This window comes from Melozone crissalis, unplaced genomic scaffold (genome assembly GCF_028551555.1).
Source record: "Melozone crissalis strain CALT ecotype California unplaced genomic scaffold, PUWL_Pcris_2 ptg000026l_1, whole genome shotgun sequence".
NCBI classification, from domain to species: domain Eukaryota; kingdom Metazoa; phylum Chordata; class Aves; order Passeriformes; family Passerellidae; genus Melozone; species Melozone crissalis.
Genome location: NW_026535804.1, coordinates 7,022,305 through 7,042,591, shown reverse-complemented (window position 1 = coordinate 7,042,591; position 20,287 = coordinate 7,022,305). Strand labels below are relative to the sequence as shown.

General features: G+C 47.1%; 2 protein-coding genes across 2 annotated transcripts in view; both read left to right on the top strand.

Annotated features, from left to right (window-relative positions):
• LOC128938432 (myosin-13-like) overlaps positions 1–14,284 on the top strand; it is a 28,232-nt gene extending 13,948 nt beyond the window's left edge. The window contains exons 23-40 of the mRNA XM_054278646.1: positions 144–320; positions 941–1,086; positions 1,173–1,263; positions 2,020–2,409; positions 2,502–2,628; positions 3,012–3,130; positions 4,070–4,266; positions 4,742–4,925; positions 5,757–5,922; positions 6,680–6,804; positions 8,326–8,634; positions 8,724–8,927; positions 9,947–10,072; positions 11,122–11,292; positions 11,843–11,947; positions 12,022–12,117; positions 13,083–13,217; positions 14,202–14,284. Of these exons, the coding sequence (XP_054134621.1) occupies positions 144–320; positions 941–1,086; positions 1,173–1,263; positions 2,020–2,409; positions 2,502–2,628; positions 3,012–3,130; positions 4,070–4,266; positions 4,742–4,925; positions 5,757–5,922; positions 6,680–6,804; positions 8,326–8,634; positions 8,724–8,927; positions 9,947–10,072; positions 11,122–11,292; positions 11,843–11,947; positions 12,022–12,117; positions 13,083–13,217; positions 14,202–14,216 (2,883 nt within the window). The 3' untranslated portion in view covers positions 14,217–14,284. The remainder of the gene's footprint in view (positions 1–143; positions 321–940; positions 1,087–1,172; positions 1,264–2,019; positions 2,410–2,501; positions 2,629–3,011; positions 3,131–4,069; positions 4,267–4,741; positions 4,926–5,756; positions 5,923–6,679; positions 6,805–8,325; positions 8,635–8,723; positions 8,928–9,946; positions 10,073–11,121; positions 11,293–11,842; positions 11,948–12,021; positions 12,118–13,082; positions 13,218–14,201) is intronic.
• A 1,215-nt stretch (positions 14,285–15,499) lies between these two features.
• The window catches only part of BLOC1S3 (biogenesis of lysosomal organelles complex 1 subunit 3), a 145,401-nt gene continuing 140,613 nt past the window's right edge, over positions 15,500–20,287 (top strand). The window contains exon 1 of the mRNA XM_054278699.1: positions 15,500–15,504. The gene's annotated coding sequence lies outside the window, so the exon portion shown is untranslated. The remainder of the gene's footprint in view (positions 15,505–20,287) is intronic.

The window sequence follows — 20,287 nt, the reverse complement described above, 5'->3', positions numbered from 1 at the left end:
GACTCTCAAGTATGAGATATGCTGCTGCTCTCATTTTGCAGAGAACATTTTTACTACATCCATGCAAGGATGCAGTCACTGTGTTCTCAGTCTGCCATTTCTCATCATGTCCCCTCATGGGATGGATTCTGGCTGTCTGACAGGTAAAGAACCTCACTGAAGAGATGGCAGCTCTGGATGAAAACATTTCCAAACTCACCAAGGAGAAGAAGGCCCTCCAGGAAGCCCACCAGCAGACACTGGATGATTTGCAAGTTGAGGAAGACAAAGTCAGCACCCTCACCAAAGCCAAGACCAAACTGGAGCAGCAAGTGGATGATGTAAGTAGAAGGTTTTGGGTTAAATATAACTATAACTATAACTAACTATAACTATAAATGCTGTGACAGATTACAGTACACTAGAAATCTGTAGTTTGGAGTATAAGCAACATCTAAAGCAGACAAGTCAGTTCTAATAATTTCAGCCAATAAACCACTGCTAATTTACAGGAAATTGTGGAATCCAGCACAACTTTCATGTTAATCACAGGTTATTTCAGCACTGTAGACTTTTGTGATCTGATTTAACTCAATATCTGAAGCAGGAGACCTGTGACAGTTTGAGGTTGCTGCAGTTATTTATGTGCACATATACTACAGGAAGTTATAAATACTGGGAATTTGTGTATATTTAGCAGTCTATATGCTAGGAACTGCAGCTACTGGGAAAATTTAACTTCTGTTTTTGCAAAAACTGGTGTTTCAATATTTCATATGTGCATAGTCAAATTGTCGACACCTCTCTCATGGTGAGAATGCAGCACACATGGAGATGTCCTGGTTATTGTCCTGATTATTTTCTCTATTCATCAATTTCCAACTTAGTTAGATTTTTAAATCAAGCATAGTTACTTTAAAGTATAATTTATGTATGTCAAAGTATGTTTTATGTGTTTTAGCTTGAAGCATCTCTGGAACAAGAGAAGAAGCTGCGAATGGACCTTGAGAGAGCAAAGAGAAAACTGGAGGGTGATCTGAAAATGTCGCAAGATTCCATAATGGATCTGGAAAATGATAAGCAACAAATGGATGAAAGGCTGAAAAAGTATTACACTGACTTATTGTACTCTGAATTCTGAAATTCATGTTTTATCTTAACCACACTGAATTTGCCTTCTTGTTCTTTAATAGAAAGGATTTTGAAATTAGCCAGTTGCAAAGTAAAATTGAAGATGAGCAGGCTCAAAGTTCTCAGCTGCAAAAGAAAATTAAGGAGATTCAGGTAAAGTGGAGGAAGTATTAATAATTTTAGTGGCAAGCACAAGTTTCTTAGAATTAACTGGTATTTATTCTTAGACCATTCTACAAAAATATTATCCCTCACATGAATAAAACCATTAATATAGGACTCTGGGTGCTGTTCCCATCTCAGCATCCTATAGTAAAAGAATAGAAGAAAGAATTTTATCAGAAGGCCAGCAAAGAAAGGAATGGTAATAAAATCTTGTGACTGACCAGAGTCCCAACACAGCTGGACCTGTGATTGATCATCAAGTAGAATCAACTCACATGGACCAATCAAAGATGCACCTGCTGCATTCCACAGCAGCAGATAATTATTGTTTTTCTTTTCCTCTGAGGCTTCTCAGGAGAAAAAATCCTGGCAAAAAGGTTTTTCATAAAATATGTCTGTGACAAATGACCAATCACGGTTCAGCTGCGTCAAGAGTCTGGAGAGGGTCACGAGTTTTCATGATCATTCTTTGTAGCATTCTGTCTGTATCCTTTCTCTATTCTTTAGTATAGTTTTAGTATAGCATTCTTTTATCTAATATAGTAACATAAAATATTAAATTAACATTCTAAAAACATAGAGTTAGATTCATCACTCCTGATGAAAAATACCCCCAAAAATACCACAGTACTTCTCTTTAGAAGGAGAAGTATAAATGAATGTGAATGTTTCCTCTATATTCCTTAGTGACAATTTTACATCTGTCCATCCAAAAGTCCTCTTTTAACCAATTAACTCTCATAGGCTCGGATAGAGGAACTCGAGGAGGAAATTGAGGCAGAGCGCGCGATCCGCGCCAAGTCTGAGAAGCAGAGAGTCGACCTGTCCAGGGAGCTGGAGGAGATCAGCGAGCGCCTGGAAGAAGCAGGAGGGGCCACAGCAGCTCAGGTGGAGATGAACAAGAAGCGTGAGGCAGAGTTCCAGAAGATGCGCCGTGACCTGGAAGAGGCCACGCTGCAGCACGAAGCCACGGCTGCCGCCCTGCGCAAGAAGCACGCGGACAGCACAGCCGAGCTGGGCGAGCAGATCGACAACCTGCAACGCGTGAAGCAGAAGCTGGAGAAGGAGAAGAGTGAGCTGAAGATGGAGATTGATGACTTGGCCAGCAATGTGGAGTCTGTCTCCAAAGCCAAGGTTGCTGCACGAGAAGGAGTATTTATCATTTTTAGCCTTGCTCTTCTGAACAAATGGATGAACTGAGAGATTTGTTTTCTGCCTCTTTGCAGAGTAACCTGGAGAAGATGTGCCGAGCTCTTGAAGACCAATTCAGTGAAGTCAGAGCCAAAGATGATGAACATGTGCGGCTCATTAATGATCTGAACACACAGAAAACACGCCTACAGACTGAGAATGGTAGGTCCCTTGATCAAATGTAATATTCCAGTGTCACTCCACTGCCTGAATGCCCGTGTGTTTTGTAACACATTCATCACTTGGGGATCTGAACAAAACTCAGAATGTAGAATCTCCTCCTGGTGGCAGTCATAGAAATCTGCCCAAGGAAACACAAAACCAAACCAGAAGCAGTACTGACAGTCAAAATGAACATGTGAGTTTGTGGTCAGTTCATCTTTTCTTTGATGTCAGCACAGCTTTTCCTATCAGTGGGAATGCAATTACTACTCTCCCTTCAATTTACTCTGTTATATCTTGCAATCCCACATGGCTAGCTGCTCTCATTAATTTGTTATATGTCTCATATCTCTGTGTAAAAAACAAAACCTTTCTCTCGTTAGGTGAACTTACTCGGCAGCTGGAGGAGAAGGAGGCCTTGATTTCTCAGTTAACTCGAGGCAAACACACTTTCACTCAGCAGACTGAAGAGCTGAAGAGACAACTAGAGGAAGAAAATAAGGTGACTTGCTTTCATTTGAACCAACATAATATTTATTTTAAATTTATTTTAAAAGAAATGAGATTTCTCCTCAGAGAAGGGACATCAGAGTAGTGAAAATTTTGAACTTTGCCTTGGAATACAACACAGTGAGGAGACATTAAAAATTAAATAAGCAAGACAGTTTAAGTCCTTCTCATCATGAATTCTGAAGATCAAAAACATGAGAGAAGTGAAAGAAAGCAGCTCTGTGCCTATAGACAAAGCAAACAGCAGCAGCCAAAAAAAAGAAATAGAGCAGGAATGCTTGCACTTTGTTGTTGGATTTATTTTGCCTCTGCCTGAAACACCTGGTGCAGATTGAGAGGTGTTATCCCCTGAGACAAGCTGGGCATATTTTATGGACATATTTTATGGAAAATCCTTTTGCCAGGATTATTTCTCCTGAGAAGCCGAGAGGCCTCAGAAACAAAATGTGAACAATGATTATCTGCTGCTGTGGAATGCAACAGGTGGATCTGTGATTGGTCTCGTGTGGTTGTTTTTACTTGATGACCAATCACTGGTCCAGCTGTCTCAGACTCTCTGGTCAGTCACAGGATTTTATTATCATTCTTTGCTAGCCTTTTTATGCCTACTTTCTCTTTCTTTAGTATATAATTTTCTTTTAATATAATATATAAAATAATAAATCAACCTTCTGATAGATGGAGTCAAGATTCTCGTCTCTCCCCTCATCCTGGGGACCCTCAAACACCACCACAGGCAAGCACCCAACCCTGTTTAACAACATCAAGCCTGAGACACAGAATCCCTAATGTTATTCATTTTGCTCCTTCTGTTTCTCTAGCAACTGCAGCACATGGACAGGGAGATATGAATATTTTATCTGACTAGAGGAAAAATACACAGTCACAAATTATTCGCGTTCTGACAACTTGTTTCATCTTTACTGCCAAGGCCAAGAACGCCCTGGCCCACGCCCTGCAGTCTGCTCGCCACGACTGTGACTTGCTCCGGGAACAATATGAGGAGGAGCAGGAGGCCAAGGGGGAGCTGCAGCGAGCCCTGTCCAAGGCCAACAGTGAAGTGGCCCAGTGGAGAACCAAATACGAGACGGACGCGATTCAGCGCACGGAGGAGCTCGAGGAGGCCAAGTATGTGGAGGGGTGGCTTGGAGCAAGTAGAAGGATATTTAAGTATAATGAAGGCAGAGCTGAAGGAAACCAGAATGTTTGTAGTGGAAATTTGCACAGCAGTGTGCTTTTTAATGTATTGGAAGTGAAAAGGGGGGTAAGTGGATATTTAAAGGAGAAGTAGGGGTGGAAGCTTAGAGGTGCCTACATAAAGGAGAATTCCAATGCATTGAGTTAAGCACAGTAGTTGAAAGAGCACATTCTTTACCCTGTCAGTATTGAAAGCATATTTTTGGTCCCTCTCCACACTGGTACCGTTCTTATCCTCTCAATCTATGCACCACTTCAGACCGCTGTGCCACCCCCAGGCTCCTGGCACCACAGCATTATATATTGCTCTCTGTGCCCATCTTCCCCATTCCAAACTCCTTCCATGTCCATTTTCTGAGAAGGTCAGAATTTTCTTTTCCTCAGTGCTGAATGTCCCATCCTGCAGGAAGAAGCTGGCCCAGCGCCTGCAGGAATCAGAGGAGCAAATTGAGGCTGTCAATGCAAAGTGTGCTTCACTGGAGAAGACAAAGCAGAAGCTGCAGGGGGAAGTGGATGATCTCATGATTGATGTGGAGAGGTCGCATGCAGTCTGTGCAGCATTCGATAAAAAGCAGAGGAATTTTGATAAGGTTTGTTCAAAAGACCATGCCAGATGTAAACATCATCAGATATTTGACAGGACAAGACAAATTCTGAAATTATCAAAGTTCTACACTCACATTAAAATAAACTGCATCTTACCCAAAGCAAAACTATGGTAAGGACCCCATAGTGGGACATATGGCAAAGTCATTGTATAAGTAACCTCAGGTGACCACAGCAAATAATAAATCAGCCTTCTGATAATTTTAAAAACATGAAGTCTTCACAAGGGAGACTCGTCAAGCAGACTGAGTACTCACATGCAAGCTAAGAAGTCCCAGTGCTAGTCTGCCAGCCTCAGACTCATGGAAAGTTACAGCCTTCAGTGCCCTTACTAACATTTAAAAGAATCTGCACTGTTGGACCCAGTGATGCTGCACAGCCCTGTGTCTTGGCATACCCTTGTGTGAGTGAGAACACTGTGCTAAAAAAGGATCTTACAGGTCAGTGGTATCAAAGTGAGGAGAGAATTGGTAGAGAATGACCTTTCTTGGTGGACTTGGTCCAGGACTGACTCCTGCAACACAACCAAGCCTCACACATTCTTATTCAGACCAAATACATTATGTTCAGGCTGGTGTCAAACCAAACTCCTTCCTGACAGCTTGGGGCATGCACTAGTGTTGGTTGAAGAGGCAAATTTAAGTAGATCTCACCAAAACAACCAGAGCATGCATCACAGGGAGTTATTGTCACAGGCAGAGAACAGTCTAAAGCAAAAAACTATTAGGATAGGCCAGGCCTCTTGGGTCCTTGTCTATAAAGGTGAAGAGAAGGAGTGTGTGTCAGAATGGGTCATTCTCCTCCTGCCCCTCCAGATCCTGGCTGAATGGAAGCAGAAGTACCAGGAGAGCCAGACTGAGCTGGAGGCTGCCCAGAAGGAGTCGCGCTCCCTCAGCACCGAGATCTTCCGCATGAAGAACGCCTACGAGGAGATGCTCGACCAGGCCGAGACTGTCAGGAGGGAGAACAAGAACCTCCAGCGTGAGTTCATGTGTCTGTCACCTTGGATTCACTGTGAATTTCTGGACTGCCAGAGCTCTGCCTCTTCCCAGGGTTTTGTTCTTTATGATTTTCCCACAAAGGTGGTGACTTCCTTTCCTGTTCAGCTGATCATAAAGTCACCTGCAAGCACACACTTTCATCTCTACAGCATCCTGCTGCCTCAGGATGTTCCTCCTTCTTCACACCATGGTCATCCTATGCATGGACAAGGACCAACTTAACTGAATAGACAGAAATTATGATGATACTCAGTTTTTTTTCAGATTGCTTCACTCACTGCTGCTAGAAAAAACCTGGCAGGCTGTTGTCTGTCTCCTGATTATTGGAGGATCATGCAGCTGTGGCACAATGGGTTGGCATTTAATAAGCAACCTAATTATAGAAAGGAAATACAACTCAGATCCTTTTTGTGAACTGAATGATCACTGGGAATTATCTGAGCATAAAGAGATCAATCAAACATGACTGTCTCTGGAGATGTAATTTCACTACCCAGAGGAAGTTGACATTGTTTTCTGAGCTTACTCAGTTGCTCCCTCTCATTTTCAAATTGCACACTGAGCTGAGATGTGCAGGTTATCAGAAATAAAGATTGCACATAAGATGTATTATTTTTCTCACAGTGACATCCCATTACACCAGAGTCTCTCTTGTCACTCCCATTGCCAAAGAGCAATTGCACGTACCACTGATCACGCTGTCTGAGAGGAGCTGAGTATGTGTTTTCTGGTTGCAGAGGAAATTTCTGACCTGACTGAACAGATTGCTGAGTCTGGAAAAGCAAATCATGGGCTGGAGAAAGCAAAGAAGCAAATTGAGCAAGAAAAGTGTGACCTACAAGCAGCATTAGAAGAAGCAGAGGCAAGTGTCCTCAGTCAGGGGCTTGCTTTTAAAGAAATTGAGAACAGGGAAAATTTGGGGATATATTTTATAATCCTGCTTATCCTGAAATTATCCCAGAAGTGCAGCGAGACAGCACAGACAGACCAAAAAGCACAGGCACTGCTCCCCTGCCATACCAATGTGGCATTTTTTGCTGTGCTATCATGCACAAAACTCCCTCAGTCCCTGTCTAAAATTGAGCTTATTTGGCACCATCTCTTTGAATTTTCTTCCATGGAAGGCTGAATAAAAGTCACTAAAATTTAAAAACTCTAGCAGATTTGTTCCTAGCCTTCTGTTCTGTATCTTCTCTGCCTGCCTCTTGGAAAAGATTTTATTACTTCTGTATTAACACATCTGATTCTCCATAAAATATCTTTGTGGGCACTTCATGAGCAGCCCATGATATACCTAGAGCATACCTCAGACACAGACACACAGAATTAACTTGGCTTGTACAGGATCCCTAGAAGCCTTTAGTCAACCTCCTGGTCAAGGAAGGGCCAACTTTGACCTTACATTAGGTTGCTCAAAGCCTTGTCTAATTGGTTTTCATAATTTTCAAGGACGGAGATTTCAGAGTATTGCTGGACGACCTTTTCCAGTACAACATCATTCTCGGGGTTAAACATTTTTACCCCTGTTTGCAGCCAGGATTTCCCTTGTATTGACTTTTAACAGACCTTTTGTCTTTTTGCTGTTCACCACCAAGAAGAGCTTCACTTTATTTTCTCTTTAACTCCTCTTAGGCAGAAAAAGAAGTATAAAACAATCTCTAGATCTCACTAAATGGGTGGGCAGCAGGAGCAAGAGTTATTGTGGTCATGTAATCCATCTACTCCAATTTATGCATCTAAATATCATCAGTCCAATCCTGAATTAATCAACATTGGCTCATTCTAGAATCCAAAAGGAGAGTCAGGCACCTCTAGAAAATATGTTCTTAAAAGGGATGCCAGGGCTGCATCAGCTGTTTAATTCTCTGCATGTGCTTATTTCTGTCCAGTGGGTGGAAAGACCCAGCCTCAGGATTTTCACTTCACTTCTGCCATCCAGAAGTGAAGCTGGATGGCACCAGAGGGAATGGAATGAGTTCCAGAGGGAAAGGTTGTGTGAAAAGGCAACTTGCCCACACAGTCACTGGGGTGGGACAAAGCAGAAATCAGCATGGAGATGTAAGAGAGGCTGCTTCTGAGCAGGAGGCTTGGCTGTCCTATTTTATATTTCCGCATGATCTGTTGTCTCTCCAGTGTCACCACAGCCTTCAGTGCCCAGACCTTGTGGTGTCTGAGGCATTTTCCTAAGGAATATTATTCCTAAATTACCATTGAATATCCAGCTGGGGTACAGTGAGTATGGAATAGGAGTCAGATTTTTCAGTGCTTGGTCTTTACAGGTCCATGTTAGGGTCCTTTCTGCTGCAAAGGGTCTCATTTCTGCATGGGCATTTCCCAGCAATGGACACTACAGAAACAAATTGTAATATTTCAACCCTCACAGGGCTCTTTAGAGCACGAAGAGGGGAAAATCTTACGTGTTCAGCTGGAGCTGAACCAGGTGAAGTCAGATGTTGACAGAAGGACTGCAGAGAAAGATGAGGAGATTCAACAGCTGAAGAGGAATCACCAGAGGGTGTTAGAGTCCATGCAAACCATGCTGGACGCCGAGGTCAGGAGCAGAAATGATGCTCTGAGGCTGAAAAAGAAGATGGAAGGAGACCTGAACGACATGGAAATCCAGCTGAGCCATGCCAACTGTCAGGTAGCAGAGACACAGAAGCACCTCAAAGCTCTGCAAGGGCAGCTCAAGGTAGGCACCACAAGGCTGCTGCCCCCTGAGCCTTTCCCATTCCCTCTGCTCTTCTCTGGGTCTCACATTTGGTGCTCTCACCTTCCAAGGACTCCCAGCTCCATTTAGATGATGCCCTGAGGGAGAACGATGACCTGAAGGAGCAGCTGGCTATAGTGGAGCGCAGGAATGGTCTGATGACAACCGAGATGGAGGAGATGAGAGCTGCCATGGAGCAGACGGAGCGAGCCCGCAGGGTGTCGGAGCAGGAGCTCACAGATGCCAGCGAGAGGGTGCAGCTGCTGCACTCACAGGTATTTGGCACCTCCTGGCTCCACAGGAGATTTCTACAGGCCTATGGGAGTGGCACGAACACAAACTCACAAATGGGAGTGGCACAAACACACTTGCCTGCTGTGTGAGTCTCAGAGCGTAGTTGTTAATTGCTGCCCTGAGATGTGCAGGATGTCTCTGTTTCAGCCCGCGCATCTGAAGAAAGAGTCAGAGCTCTTCAGTTTTTTGGTCTTGAAGTTGATTATTCATTCTTATCTATAAAATTTTCTTTCTGCCCAGCCGAGATCTGCTCAGCAGGGCAGACACAGGCACTCTGTGTTGTCTTTTTATACTACAAACTATGTATAACATATTTACACTTAATTCCCAATACCTATCACCTATGTTAGACAGTGCACTTCTACTCTAAACAGTCCCAAAGTGCCAACATCACTGCAGAAAATGGAGAACAAGAAGAAGAAGAAAGGCTGGACACGCCCAAGTTCCTCCATCTTGTCCCCAAAACCCCCATTCCAAAAATCCTCAAATCTACATTTTCACCCTGTGATAATTTTATTATTATACTATTCAAACTTCTGTGACTTTCAGGTCCTCATACAAAGCTGGTCATTTTCTTCATGGGTCATAATCAAATCCCCAGGTGTTCTGGGCTGTGTGCCAGGGTCTCTGAGCCCCCCAGTGGGTCCTCCGCAACTCTGGACACCCAGAAGGATGCACTGAGTTCTGACATGTGGAACAGTGGGAGGACAGTGGGAACTGGAGGATGAGGTGGGGCTGGATCAGCTGGGGCAGGGACCAGCAGGTGCCTGGCAGGGCTCCCAATCCCACTCTGGCCTCCCTGGCTCAGGGGGGCACCAGAAATGCAGCCCCTGTATGAACCATGCTCATGTGGGTCTCTGCTTCTGATTCCTCAAATGTGGAATGCACAGGGACTAGGATCAATTAAATATTCTAGGACTCTGAATGTTTAGGCAGCAGCTCATCCCACACTAATTAGTAAAAAGGGAGGGAATGACCTGTCTGCTGATTGCCCCAACAGAACACGAGCCTCATCAACACCAAGAAGAGACTGGAAGTGGACATAACTCACTTACAGACTGAAGTTGAAGACAGCATTCAGGAAGCCAGGAATGCAGAGGAGAAAGCAAAGAAAGCAATCACAGATGTAAGTCCTCTTGCTCTTCCATTTTGTGCTACCACAGTCACTTTTACACTTTGGAAAGGCAGCAGTCAGATGCAGGAGATCCAATTCTTCAGCAGAAAATATCTGTGACACAAAATCCCTGCCTCATGCAGACCTTGCCCTACCAGGGGTCACAGAAGACCCCTCCAGAAAGGGTCCTCATGTCCTTCTAGCTGTCTGTATTGAAGAGGAATTCTCTCTCCCCTTCCCCATTCCCACTTTTGCTTCCAGGGTAAATGTAGTAAGCAGGATAGAACAGATGGTGGCAAAATTGTAATAGAAAAAGAGTAGTTTGAAATAAAGGCCTGTCCAGACACAGCACAGAAAGGCAGAAATTAGGAATAAAATCATACGCAATGCTAGATATTAGAAAGAAAAAGAGAGAATTATAAATGGTTCATTTAATTGAGGCTACAGGTTCCACATTATCAGAAATAACAACACCTGAGACCATCTAGGAAAGGTATACGAAAATCAAACCGAGAAGAATGCTGACACTATTGCATTAAGCCCTGGTGCACCAGTGTTTGGTCCTGCCTGCCCACCAGCAGCATTGCTGCAGGATCCCTGACTTCTCTGCTGGGCCACATCTATCAACCCAGCTTCTGAGCACCTCAGCAGGCAAAAGCTTTTCACTGCAGTTTGAGGTACTCAGGGTCATCTCACTGGCAAAAATTGCTTAGATGTCTGACTCTAGCAAATTTCAGATAGCCAGATAAAGTCATGAGGAAGCCCAGAGATGCAGGATGCTAGCTGGTAACACCTCAATTTTGACTGACTTAAAACATAGAACATTGGTACCAATGCATTTGCATGCCTTGATTGTTTTTTTCTTTGTGTCAACCCTGTCTGTTCTCTGAGGTGAAGCAGTTTTAGAAACACAGACTTTGAGAAAGAGTGATCCTGTTTGTCACAGCCATGGGCACTGAGAATGTGCACAGTCCCTCACCAGTGTGAGGCTGGGGGTTTTTCTCATGCACCCAGAACTGCTGGGATGGAAATATTTGTAACACAACTGTGACCACAACCAGGCAGCCATGATGGCAGAAGAGCTGAAGAAGGAGCAGGACACCAGTGCCCACCTGGAGAGGATGAAGAAGAACCTGGAACAGACAGTGAAGGACCTGCAGCACCGTCTGGATGAGGCCGAGCAGCTGGCACTGAAGGGAGGGAAGAAACAACTCCAGAAGCTGGAGGCCAGGGTATGGTGAAGATTTGGGTAGAATAAGGTGAAGTTTCTGACTAGGCCCTTGGTTTGTGGAACATCTTGGGAGGGTGGAAACAGGGAGAGCCCCAGGTATCCCCAGCAGGTTTGGTGAGAGCTGTGATAGATATTCCACCTTACATCTCTAGTTCAATGCCTGTAGAAGCTGGACAAGTGGAAAGGGAATAGACAGCAGCCAGGTTTCCATGCTGTCCCTAAACAGTATTTGCCACTGCCACTCCCAAAGATAACAAATGAAAGACAAAAAATAAAACAGATTTTTCCCATTTACCTGGTGAACATTCATAGAACCCACCCTCCCCGTGTCCATTTACTCCTCTCTGACAGATTTAAGCCTGATTTTCACTACAAATTCTCTAGGTATGCACAACTGAGTTCCTTTTATAAACAACTATTGGTTCACACACTTTGTCATCACCAACATAACACAGGGAGGACATTTTAGCTAATCTAGACCCAAGAAGCAGCTGCAGGGCATCAGGATCAGCAGCCATTCTTGCCATCTTCACCATGATCCTGTGTTCCAGATTAACGAGTTGGAAAATGAGCTTCACTCTGAGCAGAAACGAGGAATAGAATCCCTGAAAGGAGCTCGCAAGTACGAACGGAGGATGAAGGAGCTCACCTACCAGGTACATCCTCCCCCCTCCCACGTGGGCCACTTCAGTTCAGCTGCCAAGGCTGACTCCTTTTTCACTTCCTACAGTCTGAGGAAGATAAGAAAAATATTCTTCGGCTCCAGGACCTGGTGGACAAGCTGCAGTTGAAAGTGAAAGCCTACAAGAAACAGGCTGAGGAAGCTGTGAGTGGAGGACTCTTTTCAGTGGGGCCTGGGTGGAGATTTCTGAAAGCTGGGCTCCCTAGATCATTAAATTATTGAATACTGAATTTGACAGGGCAGCCAAGGCCACACTGTCTTTGAATATTCTTAATTGTGGCTCACAGCAGAGTGGGTGTAGCTGTAGTTCTCCTGGAACTGGTGCACTTTTGGAGCCACACAAGCCAATTTTCCCACCTGGAACAGAGTGGGATAATTCTTCTGCTCCTCAGGTGGCCATGCTGTGGATGGTACTGGGTATAAACACAGAGTACTGGCAATGCAGGGCTATACCTGTGAGGCCAGCTCAGGTGTCAGTGGTGGCAGGGTATTGCCAGCCAGGGGCTATGCACAAATCCCCAACAGGACAGGACTGCTGAGGACGTGCCTTGAGCTGTTTTATTTTCCAGCATCAGTCTCATTACATGGTTGTGACAATGGGAAAATGCCAGCAGCTCACATCCCAGGCAGCAGACAAAGAACTTAATGTTACAACTCACTTTAAAAGTCTTTTGACCAATCACACAAAGCAAAAGCACATTGACAGTAGTTCTATCCAACCACTCTAAGCACAGGTACCTTTGATTAAACAATGCTTGCTTATTTCAAATACAGTATCTGCTTGTGAGCTTTAAAACACAATGCACAGAGCTCCATTATTAAGCTTAGAAATTCCTAATATCTCACTAGATAAACTTTTCTGCAGCTTAGGGAGTTATTCTAGACAAGCATTGATACACAGACCATTGTTCTATTTATCCTTACTTTTCTACTTCTTACCTATTTTTTCTGCTGACCAATCTCATGGCTACTGCTTAGCTCTAATCACAGTTCTGCTGTCTCTGAGGCCTGCCTTTTGCAGCTTTCCCAAAACCCTCTGATTTTATGGATTCCCAGGGGATTCCCACAGCAGGGCAGTGACATTTGTGCCAATGCTGTCTGATTTTCAGGAGGAGCAGGCAAACCTCAATCTCTCGCGGTGCCGCAAGGCGCAGCACGAGCTGGAGGAGGCGAAGGAACGGGCTGACATTGCTGAAGGGCAGGTGAACAAGCTGAGAGCCAAAAGCAGGGACATGGAAGGCCAGGTGAGTTGGAGGCTGCAGAGAGGGACCTTCCTGTGCTGGTGGTCACTGCCCAAACGGCCACAGCTGCATTCCTCCCACTCTTTCACTGGAGTATCCTCACAAAGAAAGGCCAGGAATTGTCACTGTCTTGGTTTTCAGAGACAGGTGTGTGCTAAGGAAGTCAGGAGCCTCCCCTGGAATGGAAAATGTAAACCACTTCCCTCCAAATTGCTATAAATTTGAAATTAGGGCCTCTCAGGCAAAAATATGGGAGTAGGAATAACAGTTCTTTATTAGGGAAGGAAACAAAAGGATAAAATAAACAATGCAGTAACCAAACCAACACTGCCAGAGTCAGAACCCAACCTGACACCCTGTGGGTCAGGGTGTTGGCAGCAGTCCCATTGGAATTGTGGCTCAGCCCTCCTGCAGTGTCAGGGGTGGTTCTGCTGGAGCAGGGATCCTGTAGAGAAGGATGTGTTCTTCCTCTGAAGATCCAGGGGAAGAAGAGGCAGCTGCTGTTCCTCTGGGGAATCCAGTGGAGAAGCTGTGCTGGTGTTCCAGAATCTCCAGATTATATCCAGGTAGGAATGCTTGGCTCCTCCCTCTGGGCTCCCATCTCCCAGTGGGATGCTGTAGTTCTTATCAGCCATGCAGGGACATTCAATAGCTGTTATCAGCAGATGTCTCCCCTGAGGAAGGATTGGGTGTGGAAGAGATAAGGAAAACTGCCCACTGAACAGAAGACAGCTGCCATACAGACACCATACAAATAGAATACATCTTGTCTTGCAATCTGGGACAGTGACTTACTCAAAGCCACTGCATTTTGCAAGTTCTTTTGGAATCAGACCAGATACAATCAACCCTAAGAATCCAGGTCTTTCAGCACAATTGGGAGATATTATTGCAGAACAATTGCAACAGCCACAGACTTGAAACAAGACCACAAATAACTCAGTTGCTCCAGTACCCTCTACATTATCTTCCTTTTTCTGTACTTAGAAATCAGAGAAATGAGGTTCCTGACCTGAGCTGCGGCAGGCTCCCTCCTGATAAAGACTTCTGTGGATCCAGCAGATATCCATTACTTTCTTCAAGTAACCCGGTGTGCTTGTGTGTAACTGATATATTTAGCCAGCCTTAAGGTGAAGCTGTGAGAAATCTTATTTTTATATATATATATATATATATATATATATATATATATATATATATATATATATATATAATAAACCTGGGTGATGCTTTAGTGACTATATGGACTGTTGATTCACTATGAGATTGACAAGTGTTTTTCTGAGTATCTGTGTGTGTCCGTGAGTCCCTGTGTCTGTCTGTCCTTGTCTGTCTGTGTCTCAGCATCCGTGCCTGTATCCCAGTCTGTCTGTTCCTGTCTGTGTGTCCCTGCCTCACAGTCTGTCTGTCCATGTCTGTCTGTCCGTGTCCTCATGTCCACCTGTCTGTGTCCGTCAGTCTGTCTGTGTCTGTCTCAGTCTCTCTCTGTGTGTCTGTGTCAGTGTGTCCATGTGTCTGTGTGTCCGTGTGTCCATGTCCGTGTGTCCATGTGTCCTTCTGATGTGTGTCCATGTGATGTGTCCGTGCTTCCCTTTGATGTCCGTGTACGCCTCTGTCCGTGTGTCTGTCTCACTGTCTGTGTCCCTCTGTCCCTCTGTTTCCGTGTGTACGTGTGTCCGTTTCCCGCTGTCCGTGTGCCCTTATGTGTGTCCCTCTGTGTCCATGTGTCCGTGTCCATGTGTCCGTGCGTTCGTCCGTCCATGTGTCCGTGTGTCCGTGTGTCCTTGTGTCCGTCTGTGTATCCCTATTCGTCCGTGTGTCCGTGTGTCCCTCTGTGTCCGTGTTCCGCTGTCCGTGTGCTCTTCTGTCCGTGTGTCCGTGTGTCCGTGTGTCTGTCTGTCCGTGTCCCGCTGTGCGCTCCGTGCCCGCGGGCGGGCGGGAGCGCTGCCAGGCGCAGCTGCGCCGGTGCGGCGCGAGGGGGCGCTGTGGAAGCGCGGGGGGTGCGGGGTCCAGGGGAATATGGGGGGTACGGGGGGTGCGGAGTTACGCGGTATGCGGGGGATACCGGGTATGCGGGGTGTGCGGGGGTACGGGGTGTGCAGGGTGCCGGGGGGTACAGGGTTTAAGGGAGGTACGGGGTGTGCAGGGTGTGCGGGGGTGCAGAACGTGAGAGGGTGTGCAGAGGGTACAGTGTATGCGGGGTGCAGGGGATTGGGATGTGCGGGGGGTACAGGGGACCGGGTTGTGCGGACTGAGCGGTTCTGTTTCCAAGAGGTGCGGCGTGCAGGGTGTGGGGTGTGTGCGGGGTGTGGGGGATCGGGGTGTGCGAGGGGTACAGGGGCTACAGGGGGTGCGGAGGGTACAGGGTGTGCGAGGGGTACAGGGTGTGCAGAGGCTACAGGGTGTGCGGGGTGCAGGGGATACAGGATGTGAGGACTGAGGGGGTCAGGTTGTGTATACTGAAGGGTTCGGGGTGCAAGAGGTGCGGTGTGCAGGGTGCGGGTGCGTGCGGGGTGTGGGGGATCGAGGTGTGCGGGGGTTACAGGGTGTGCGGACTGAGGGGTTCGGGCTGTGCGGACTGAGAGGTTCGGTGTCCAAGAGGCGCGGTGTGCAGGGTGCGGGGGATGCGAGGTGCGGTTCGTGCGGGATGCCCCAGACACGCGGTTGCTGAGCCGCTCCTTGTCCCGGAGAGGACAGAGCATCCCCCCGTGCTGGGAGCGCACCGCCAGCCCCAGGGGCTCCCCGTGGTCTCTGAATCGCTCCTGCACCGGGACAGGATCGCACACTGCTGGCAAGTGTGCCAGGGTAGTGCCAGGGTAGTGCCAGGGCACGGGCAGTGCTGGCTCCTGGCCGTGCTCACGCTGGGCTGTGCCCCATGGCTGGGCTCAGCCCGGTGGCCCAAGTGACAGCCGCAGCAGCAGTGGCCCTGGCTGCTCTCCTCACTCCCAGTGCTGTCTCCAGGCACCAGTGCCATCACCCACACCTGCTGGTCACCCCAGCCAAGGCTCCTGCCTCCTCCCATGCACATCCAGCACTCTGTGTCCCTTCCTCTCATGTCATTCCTTTCTCTTCTTCTGTGTATTTATCTGTTAAATTGCTCCCATACGTTGTTTACCATTTAGGTTTCTGTCATCTTCTGTCCTGTGTTTTATACCCTGTCATCACAGCTGGCTGTCACCCATGCCTCCTGACTAGCCATTCATCCTCCCATCCACATTTGGGCTCCTTTGTGCCAGTCAGAACTCCCTGGCATGTTGTTTGCTGCTGCCCCTTGGACAGTGCCCTGCCATCAAGCAATGATCTGTTTGTCAAGCTGACAAAAATCATCCCATTGTTTCATTCCCCAGCTCCATGGCTACCTGCCATCTGTGGAAACCCAGGGCACCACAAGGAATATTCCTCTGTGTGCTCTGGGGTGCCCTGACCCCCAGGGCAGCACTGACTTTGACCGTCATTCATGGAGAAAGTTTCCCAGACTTCAAGATAGACTGGAATCCACAAAATTGTGAAATAGATTATAGGGAGTAGTGTAGGTGGATCACTTGGTGAGAAATTGAGGTTTTGGGATTTTTAGTGTGTTGTGGATGGAAGCAAGGTGGAGGGCACAGGGTGTCATCCTGGGTTTCCTCTCCATGCTTCTCCTTCCTTCTTCTTCATGGGTTTGGGAGGCATTTTGTAATTGGGTGGAAAAGTCTATATTGCAGCTCTTTGGGATCAGTTTTTGGGTTAAAAGGGAAAATAATCACGGTGTCAGCTCTTAATTGGATTGTTTAGTGTTAAAAGACCTTGTACCAAGAGATTGTTGGCCATTTTGTGCCTTCTAATGTAAAGCTGTTGAACTCATGGTTGTGAGGCTTTTACTGATAAGAAATAACAAACACCTGAGTCTGAACATGAATTACTGTCTCAAGTGCCTTCAATCCAGACCCAGAAAAACCCACAACTGGGTGGGTGTGAGAAGGAGCCACAGAGGAGAGACCTGTGGTGTGAACCAAGTCTGGATAAAAGGCAGCAGAGGGTAAATGGAACACTTGACTCCCTGCTCTGTGCTTCTGGGAGCATTCCCTGTGTCCAGCCCCGGGTGCAGGTCCTGCTCAGTCAGGGATGGATTTGCTCAGCTCACAAACAGCAGGGGCTGCGTCCATCCTGGGGTGGATGGATGTGCTCAGCTCACAAACAGCATTCCCTGTGTCCATCCTGGGGTGGATGGATGTGCTCAGCTCACAAACAGCATTCCCTGTGTCCATCCTGGGGTGGATGGGTGTGCTCAGCTCACAAACAGCATTCCCTGTGTCCATCCTGGGGTGGATGGGTGTGCTCAGCTGCTCACAAACAGCATTCCCTGTGTCCATCCTGGGGTGGATGGGTGTGCTCAGCCTGCTCACAAACAGCATTCCCTGTTTCCATCCTGGGGTGGATGGGTGTGCTCAGCTCACAAACAGCATTCCCTGTGTCCATCCTGGGGTGGATGGATGTGCTCAGCTCACAAACAGCATTCCCTGTGTCCATCCTGGGGTGGATGGGTGTGCTCAGCCTGCTCACAAACAGCATTCCCTGTGTCCATCCTGGGGTGGATGGGTGTGCTCAGCTCACAAACAGCATTCCCTGTGTCCATCCTGGGGTGGATGGGTGTGCTCAGCCTGCTCACAAACAGCATTCCCTGTGTCCATCCTGGGGTGGATGGGTGTGCTCAGCCTGCTCACAAACAGCATTCCCTGCGTCCATCCTGGGGTGGATGGGTGTGCTCAGCCTGCTCACAAACAGCATTCCCTGTGTCCATCCTGGGGTGGATGGGTGTGCTCAGCCTGCTCACAAACAGCATTCCCTGTGTCCATCCTGGGGTGGATGGGTGTGCTCAGCCTGCTCACAAACAGCATTCCCTGCGTCCATCCTGGGGTGGATGGGTGTGCTCAGCCTGCTCACAAACAGCATTCCCTGTGTCCATCCTGGGGTGGATGGATGTGCTCAGCTGCTCACAAACAGCATTCCCTGCGTCCATCCTGGGGTGGATGGGTGTGCTCAGCCTGCTCACAAACAGCATTCCCTGCGTCCATCCTGGGGTGGATGGGTGTGCTCAGCTGCTCACAAACAGCATTCCCTGTGTCCAGCCTCGGGTGCAGGTCCTGCCCTCGCTGTCTCACATGACACACACACACACGATGATGCTCTCACAGCACAGCTGGGCACGTTAGCACTGCCTCTGCCCCGGCCAACAAACACTGCTGTGATAAGCACAGGGCTGGCTGGCAAATCAGCAGATTAGCAGGGTTTAGCCTTTTGTTAAACACAAACCTGTTTGTGCATAAAGGAAGAAAAAAACTGCAGGAAGGAGAAACAGCTCCTGCATGGGGGTTTAGTTCTGCAGGAGTGTTCTTGGGGCTATTTTTTGCTCTGCTGTGATGATGGCTGAAAACATATTTATAAAGCCTTTGTCTGAGTAATGCTTTGCATTCCCAGAAGTTTCCTGATGTGCTTCGTAGTCCTCATAAGACTTCCAGAGCCCTCTGAATCCTTTGCTTGTCCCTCAAAAAAGTGTGGAAAGCTGGAAGGAAGTTGAAATGAGATAACTGCTAAGTTTGTAAAATGAACTTTATTTATTTCCTTAAGAACAAGTAATGTACTGTTTTTCATTTATTCAAACCAGAAGTGACATGAAATATAAATATCTCCTCTACTAGGAAATTAAAAAAGGACTCTTTATTTTAGAACAGTAACAAAGTAGCTGATTAAGGGAGATGGAGCTGTGTCCTATCTCAACGTATCCGAAGGATAATTCTTGCTAGTTTGCCTGGATAATTCTTGCAAGTTTGCCTATCTGCAAAGGAGGATTTTTAATCAAAAGGAGGATTAAAATGCTGATTTAAAACCACACCATGCACACACGGAGCTCATCCCCTCTAGGCATGGTGCCTGCTCCTCCTTTGAGGTCCTGGGGGAACGGAGAGAAGTGGGATTCATTCCAGGGGCCTACAAGATTCTCTTTCAAGCCTGTAGGAAAAGAGTAACTCATGCTGAGAGTTAACAGCCCCTTGCTTAAATCTGTGACTGACATCAGAACTTTCTGCAGAAAACCCCAATTTTCAGGTTGAAATGCTGCTCCCATGCACCACTCTTGATCTGTACTTGTATTAGCATCAGCACAAGAGGACTCAGGGTTTGACCCTTTCCAATCCCATGATAAATTTGGTTTAATTCACCACATATATTTGTTCTGTGAACAATACAACCTCTTTATCTTTTTAACCTGGGACAAAACAACTCCATGCATTAGGACAGAGTGAGGACTGACTGCAGAGTGCAGCCCTGCAGTAAAGGCCTTGGGATTCTGGCAGAAAACAAGCTGGACTTGTGTCAGCAGTGCTCCCCTGCAGCAGCAACACCCACCAGTCACGGGACTGCATCAGCAAGTGGTCAGCAAGTGCAGGGATGTGGTCACTCCCTCTGCCTGCCCCGGGTGAGCTGCATCTGCAGCACTCTGCGCAGCTCTCACACACACACAGCCCATTGTGAGGGGGATGCTGACGCGCTGGAGAGGCTCCAGCACTGCCCCAGGACCAGCAGGAGCCTGTGCTGGGTGAGGAGAGGAGGTGGGGATTGGGGAAGGCTGGGGGATCGCACTGCAGAGATGCTGCTGCAAGGGGGGGATAAAATTCCAACACATCCCAGCTTTTCCTGCAAGTGCACAGTGAAAGGACAAGAGGCAATGGGCTCATGTTGCCAGCCAGAAAAATCCTTTCCCAACAAAGGGAGCACCTCATTTACCAGGAGAGTGCTGCAGCCCTGGGACAGGCTGCCCACGGAGGTTTTAGAATCTCCATGGGATTTCCAGGATACATGTGGTCAAGACCCTGGAGTGACTTTACCCAGCTTGGAAGTTAGCCCTGCTTGGAGCAGGAGATGGGATTTCAATGCACATTCTTCACTGACCCAGCTGAACTCACTAACCTAGCAGGAAGGAAGTTGCACTCTGCAGCTTGAGGACTGATCAATTCACTGGAAAGGTCGAGAAGCACAGGCCTGGTACCTAGAGAAATTTCAAAATCTGAGAATAAAATTCCTGATTAAATTTTAGT